Source organism: Morone saxatilis, unplaced genomic scaffold (genome assembly GCF_004916995.1).
Source record: "Morone saxatilis isolate NCDOM2014 unplaced genomic scaffold, NCSU_SB_2.0 Contig9, whole genome shotgun sequence".
NCBI lineage: Eukaryota > Metazoa > Chordata > Actinopteri > Moronidae > Morone > Morone saxatilis.
This window is the reverse complement of record NW_023340268.1, coordinates 21,540,561-21,548,106: the sequence shown is the minus strand read 5'-3', so window position 1 is coordinate 21,548,106 and position 7,546 is coordinate 21,540,561. Positions and strand designations below refer to the sequence as shown.

Sequence of the window (7,546 nt, the reverse complement as noted above, 5' to 3'; positions counted from 1 at the left end):
TGGTTGTGACAAATGTGAGCAAAGCGCTCTCTCTAATTCAGAGCCATTTTTCAGGTGAATCACTCCTTTTAAGTGCTGCTGTTTGGTTGACAAGTGGAGAATTTGTCTAAAACCTGTCCAGACATTCCTGCAACAGATTCACAATGAAGCTCGATGGCAACCTGGAGGTTGGGACCCCCCCTAGGGGTTGCCAAAGCTTCACAGGGGGTTGAGAGACCTTCTTGCTTTCAAGGGGTGTAAGAAAACTCAGTAGGCCTATATCTCAGGATTTTGTTATTTTCTGTGACTAAATAAAATAGTTATATTTAAGTTTAGATTATTTTTTAAGATATACATTTTACAGGAAGCTCTGAACACAAGCTTTATTCACAGAGCCTTCACTCTCTGCTCAACAGCCTCGTCCTGCATTGGAAAAGTATGCAGTTAAAAACAAGAAAGGGATTGTTCTGTTAGCAAAAGAGCTAACAGAACAATGGCCAAGTATCAGGGAGAAGAAAACACTGAATTTGTCAAAAAGAAGCCTTTAAGTCTGTATAATTGTTTTTAGATGAAAAAAACACATAATACAGACAGAACTGTATGAAAGTTCCTAAACTCCTCTCCGATCAATATTCACAGAAAATAATCTTCTCAAAATAAATGCAAATCTTTCATTTTACATGAAGTGCAGTTATTGTGTTCACTGTTTGGGATCATTGGACAGTAGTTGTTCTCTACTGTTGCTGAGCTATGAAACATGTCTAAACTGCTTCACTCGTTTTAACGCAGGCCTAAAATGTGCCCTGCAAGTTTTTTAATGAGGGAAAAAAATTGAGAGTATTGAAAATAAGATTCAAGTATTGGAAGTTAAACCCCAATATAGAAATGACTCAAAGACAGTCCTGCACAGATGATTGGTAACCTGGACAATCATGACGCAGACCAGAAGCTGAATAAAGCTCAATTTAAAATAATAAACTCTTAAAAATTGTTACGAAAAATATTCCCAAGAAAAGATCAGTCCACTTGGGGGCGCCAGTGGACATCCTGTCTAAGGCACCAAATGTCCAGCGTCGGACCTGGCGCTCTAAGAGCTTCTTATTAGCCCACACCACAAAATGACCACAGTTGTGAAGAAAGGCTACTGAGAACATCTACTGTGGCTCTGTGGTGGGGGAAGGCCCTTATTGCAACATCTTTCTGCAATGAAATTTATTCCCAAGTCATAAAAGAAAACAAAGCAGTATTGTGGGATTCTGAAGGGGTTTTTGTTTCTTTTATTTTTCTGTTGGATCTCTGCACTAAATAGCTGCCTTATTACTCCCTATTGTAATGGGTGCAATTTATTTTATACATTTTATTTTGATTGAATTGTTTTTGTTTTTCAAATTTTGGGTGATTTCAGTTTTCCTCCAAGGTCATCGGTAACAGTGCGCAGACTCATGTTGCAAGTTAAGATTAGGACAAGAAGCCTGTGGACCCGGCTCACAACTGGCAACCACATCAGGCCCAGAGGCAACCTCCAAATGGACTAACATACATAAATCTGATATGACAAAATAAGTAAAGTACATAGTGTATTAAAGTAGCTAACGAGTGAGCCGTCTCACTTCTGTCTCATCTCTGTTGAGTACTGGACATGTGCAGTCCCGATCGGGCAGCAGGTTTACGGATGTAGCGACACCAACAGTTGTATCTTTTACAGTTCAACGTTTTCACTGTGAGTTCGGAGCATTCTCAGTAGCTGTTCAAAATATCTGACAATCCCAAGTAGGGAAGTGCTTTACTGAAAATATGTTTCTGAAGACTGAAACATAAAATGGAGAATAAACCCTGCCTTCTCCAGAAGCAAACCAATGTGTTGAATTTGCAATGAGTGGCTTGTGGTAGTTAAAGTATAGAATATTCAGAGGCACCATATTGAGAAACCTTCCCTACAAACTTAAAGCTAAACAAAGGTTTAAATAGGCACATCTTCCTTTTTCTGGTTTTTAGATCTGGCCCATTGAATTTATAATTGGTAAACCTTCTCTTCAACTCTATAAACGAGTATTGATCATTACGTGTGATGGTGTGTTTACCTGGAGGCGTCTAGTTTCTGCTGTTCCAGAATCCTCTGCTGGGCCTCCCAGCTGGCCTTCTCGTCCTCGTGTTGGCGGCGTTTCTCTTCCAGTTCTCTGTGCTGGGCCTCCAGGTTCTTTTTCATTTGCTCGTGGCGCCTCTGCAGCTGCAGGGAGTACAGACAGAGGTTAATCTAGCATTTATAAAAGCTAATAAACTACTAATAAACATCAAAAAACACCCTCAGTAGTTTACCTCAGCCTCGGAGTCTCTGAGCTTCTGGAGCTTCTCCTTGACCTTCATCTCAAACACTTGTTCCATTTCTTGCTCCATCTTCTTCATCTTGGACACATGCTCCCGTCGCTCCTCCTCCATCTGGGCCAGAGGACTCCTGGAGACATAAAGCCAGCGTTCATACAGACAGTACGCAGGATGGATTGCTTTAGCAGTGTTAAGCAGAAATGTGTCCCCCCTCCCACTAATAAAGGTCTTCCTGACTGCACAGTGATGAAAGGAGAGGAGAGGGGATGAGGGAAGGAGGAAAAGCACAGCTTGCTTGCAAGGGTTGTAGCTGGGAAGTGACAGGACAAGGCGTTGTAGGAGAAGAAATACTAATTCTGATACTAACCAAAAACAAAACACCACACTTTTCTGCAGCCATATTGGAGGTCTTTATCTCGTAGCTGATATCATCTTGTTTGTGAATGTAAAACTTGTCTGACGTGTTAATAAGCAATGTTAAGAGGCTAGTAAAAATCTTTTACATTGTTATTAATTCTAAGTTAGCCTTTTGGCACGTTAGCGAGCTAAGTTTCTTCATTATCTGTGTACAGGTGAGGGCAGATAAACCGTATACCATTTATTATGAAATTTAGCTATGCTAACAGCGTGACTCTAGGGATTCCAATGTGGTCCACAAAGAATAACATTCCCATCAGTCTCACTTTTTGCACTTAGTTCTAATTAGCAAATGTTAGCATGCTAAAATCTTAACATACTGTCTAACTTTAGTACTCCACTGATAGCCCTGCAGTCAGATAAATATATATCCATCTAGCAAACTGTAGCTTTTTTAAATAATCATTACATTTTTGTTGCGGTTAGTTAACAAGTTAATTTCATTTTAATTACCTGCATTGATTGTGTTAGTGGATTTTATTTAGCTATAACTTCAAGTGATGTATTTTGCTACCATTTCTTTTGACACCTCTGGGGCTTATTTAGGCAAGTGGGAGATTTCATAGCCATTGTAGATATAAAAAATGACAAACTATGAGGTTGACATGAACAGTTTCATCCTGATGGGTGCTCATTTTATGCCACATACTTATCATATATTATAGATTAATTAGCCAGCGTTTGTATAGTATTTAGCCATTAGTTGCACAGTAGCTGCACAGTATGGTCTTAACAGTGGTGAATAAGAAATGTCTAATGAAACTGAAAAACAAATAGCCAAACCAGATGAAGGCTTTGGTGAATGACTTTGATTGGATATATTACACAGAGGTCATGTAGAAGCTTATAAGCAATGACATGTTTTGATAATATTACTATGACATTCTGTAATATATGGCCAAACAAGGCCAAAAAACAAAAACAAAACAAAACAGAAAATCCTATGAAGTAGGGAAAATAAAAACTGACAGAAAGGAGTAAAAAACTGCTTTGCATGGAGAGGCTTTAAAGAAGTGAAGTTAACACTTACATGCCGTCAGTCGTCTCAGGTCTAAAAACAAACAGATGCAGAGACACTTAGCATGCTGCTATTAACCATGCATTAGCTTGTGTGAGAGTGCTGGTGATCACTGACAGCTGCAGCCGGTGGATTAGCAGTCAGTTAGTACTGTGAGATTAGACACAACTGACACTGGTGGTCAGTTAGTGGGGGGTTAGTGCTGACTTGTTTGGGCCAGGAATCGGTTTAAAGGTCTGGACTGCCCAAGTGACAGCTTGCCAACTTAAATCTGTAGTCGCTGCAGACTTTGACCTCTGAACTGCAGTTTCCTCCACAGTTACACAGTGAATGAGCTGTTCACAGGTTCCTGACAGAACCAGCAGCCAAACATCATCCCATTATTTCACATTACTACAGTTCATTTCAGAAACATGAACAGCTCACACTGTACGGATTAACTTACTTGGTTAGCTGTCCCTTGTTCTTGTTGTTGTCCACACCATTATAGGTCACTGCAGCAAGTTTCCTGCTGCGGTAATTCTCATAGTGCACATTGTTCGTAACATCTTTGAGGTCCTGCATGTGGGTCCTGGAAAACAAGTAAAATAGCACATTTACTCTCACTATAACTACCAATTAGCTTTTTGAGAACATCATTTAAAAATAAAAAATATATCAATACCTTTTCTTTATACGGTATACACAAGTATTGTACTTTGCTATACAGGCCTGTCACAATAATTATGATATTGACTTATCGTACGATATACGTTATCACCTGTCACAATATCGTCTTATTGTTTAAAAATGTGCCAACATTTTATCAAAAACGTTATTTGTTTTATTTTAATATTTTTTTCACATTTCAGTCCCAATGTCTGAATATTCTTATGAGTTAAAGCTGCAGTAAGTAACTTTTATAAAAATTACTTTTTCTCATATTTGTTGAAGCTTTCACTATATCCTGACAGTAGAACATGAGACAGATAATCTGTGAAAAAAAAAAAATCAGGTTCCACCCGGTCTGAACAAAAACAACCAATCAGAGCTGAGAAAGATGATCGCTGAGTTCCATTCCCTGGTTGTCAAATATTGATGCTGGGAATGAGACTCAACAAACAACTATTTTCAAACCACCAGCGCAAAGCGTCTCTACAGCTTTCTTGGCTCCGTTTTCATTCTGGCCCAGTAGATTCTTGGGAATACCATTAGGAGCACTAGGAGGATTCATTTTCCACAGTCAGGTGTCAGGTAATGAACACTGATACTTAGCCCAGCATGTGTCTTTACTCACCTGATGAGCATGTTCCGAAGGATTGTAAAATCACAGTGTTCTCCGTTCTCCACTGCGAGAAGAGACAAACAGAGCAGTTTAAATACAATAACACAGAGTGATTATAGCACTGCAACAAATGAACATAACTGATCCCAGTAGGGTTTATGAATACAGCAAAGAAAGACAGAAATATGGCAAACGATATTCAACAATGCATCATATAAACACCAAGTGATTGCTGAGATCTCGGAATGTGGCAGAATTGCTAGAAATATGGCCACTGGGGCAACAAACTGCGTGCCCTGACAACTACAATAAGTATGACTGCTCTTGCCATATAACTTACTTTTAATGATGTTGCAATATTCCCAGGCCCCTCAATTTTCTTGGTGAGTACAATGTTATCATAACCAATAAAACCAATGGCCAGAGCTAGCAATAGTAATTGGTTAGCCATGGTATTCCCTTAAGTCAATTATAGCAAATAAACAGAAGACAAGAAGTGCAACAAGAGTGTCTCTCATGGCTGTAGTGCCAGAAGCCATCAGCAGGCGGCATCATGTGCTGCTGTTTGTGTCCCTCCTACAGTGAAGCCTCACCACAGTCCCCTGAGGTTTCTCTAGATTGCTGTGGTAGAGTGACTTGCATAGCTTTTCAGGGACCTTCCCTCTCTCCATATTTATGCTGACATGGAGCCAAAAACATTTGTGGTATTCCGAAACTCACTCCCCATGGATGACAAACGCTAGTGGCAAACCAGTTTCATAGTGGCACTCCTACAAATCACCCACTGGGCTGTACTGCTGTTGTTCTGAGATGACTAGAGCTGCCACAATGAAGCAATTAGTTGTCATCTATTAAAATAATCGCCAGCTATTTTTATCTTTTAAGAAAAACTGTCCAAAATCTCTGATTTCAACTTCTCCAATGTGAGTATTTTCTGCTTTCTTTAGTCCTCTATGACAATAAACTTAATATCTTTGGGTTGTGGACAAAACAAGACATCTGATGACATCAGCTTGGACTTTGGGAAACTTTGGGAATTGCCAAGAATCAAGGAAAGGATCGACCAATTAATCAATAATAAAAGTGATCGTTAGTTGCAGCCCTAGAGACGACAACAGAATCTATAAGATCCGGAATGTTCCCTTTCTGCTACAGTAAACACCTCTGAGCTCTGTCAGACTCTATATTCTGTAAGCTCAATATGTTGTAATGTCTCATGCATCTTGTCACAGTAACTTTCTGTCAGGTCAAAAAGGATTCTCATATCCCGTGCCTTTCCCACCAGTGGCACGAGTGTGTAACACGTATTTTCATATCGTCAGTATTGCTCAGTATTGTGATTTCTTCATGGAGGTTTATTTTGTTCCAGTTCTTTGGTCGAGATAAGTAGTTTAACTGGCAGTGGAAGACAGAAGCCTATTGTCTCTGAGCCAGTTTATACAAAATATGACTGAGGATTACATGATCTGGTATTATGTTTATTAACAGACATTTACAATTTAAACAGATTGGATACACATGTATTAAAGGTGCCCTGTGGAGTAATCTTTTAATCTTCTTATGATGAAACCCAGTTCTGTTTACATTCAGTGCTGCTGACTGAAACATTGTGTGTCTATCGTTGAGGCCGTCCAAACATGTTTAGTGTATCCATTAAATCCTCATGTTTCTATCAAATTCTGAGCGGCACGCCAACAAAGGGCCGACCCAGCACAGCTAAATATCGAGCGGTCTGCCTACACAATGCAGGCGGTGAGCTGCCACCCTGCTAGATGGGTATTTTCCTAAATTTCCTGCCAGACATCTCACTTTTAAATATCATGGGTTTCATTTTAGCTTATTTGTGACATTTTATATATGTACTTATAGTAATTTATAATAAAGTTGATGCGACAGCTGCCAGTTTATTCTACGTCAAAAATGAACAATTCTCTACAACTAACCACTATGCAATTTTTATTGGGACAATTTATTAAATATAAATATAACCTTTGCACAGTTTTATTGAGCATGCTTAGTGTTTTTTTTTTTTAACCAATGTTTATGTTTTATCGTTTTCTATGTAACGTTAAAGGTTATATATATCAGATTGAATGCATGAATATAACAGCAAACAGCTATTCTCTATGTAAAGATAAAGTTGAGTCATGATCCCTTTTTCACTCCCTTTGCCTGTGTTGCTATCACAGCCTCTCTGTGGTCTGTTTACAGAGCTCGGTCTTGCCTCCTTTCACTGCAAACTGGCGGTTGCGTTTTTGGTGAGTTTTTATTTTGTCTCTTTGGTCTAAGATGCTGCCGTGCCTCTGAGTCCAGCTGCCAAGTAAATTTCATTAACATTAAATCAAACAAATTATTTATATGTGAAATTTGCATTTTATGTTATCCCAAATTTATATTGTTCGACAGTGTTCAATAAAACAAACAAATGAATAAGGAGTGATCTATTTTTTTAATAATTTGGTCCAGCACTCCCCATGCTAATGCTATCTCTATCTAGTCTATCACAGTGGTTACTCGATAGCGCAGTTCCCCAGTGTGTGTGTGTG

The 7,546-nt window shown here is 39.0% G+C and overlaps 1 protein-coding gene across 2 annotated transcripts in view; it reads right to left on the bottom strand.

Moving 5' to 3' along the window:
- The window catches only part of sept7a (septin 7a), a 41,403-nt gene that overhangs the window by 1,492 nt on the left and 32,365 nt on the right, over nucleotides 1-7,546 (bottom strand). Inside the window, exons 10-14 of one of the 2 annotated variants that reach the window (XM_035681268.1) lie at nucleotides 5,013-5,064; nucleotides 4,182-4,307; nucleotides 3,749-3,769; nucleotides 2,296-2,431; nucleotides 2,061-2,206 (exon numbers count right to left, since the gene is read on the bottom strand). In XM_035681268.1, coding sequence (XP_035537161.1) covers nucleotides 2,061-2,206; nucleotides 2,296-2,431; nucleotides 3,749-3,769; nucleotides 4,182-4,307; nucleotides 5,013-5,064 — 481 coding nt within the window. The remainder of the gene's footprint in view (nucleotides 1-2,060; nucleotides 2,207-2,295; nucleotides 2,432-3,748; nucleotides 3,770-4,181; nucleotides 4,308-5,012; nucleotides 5,065-7,546) is intronic. The other variant, XM_035681269.1, reaches the window with a different exon arrangement.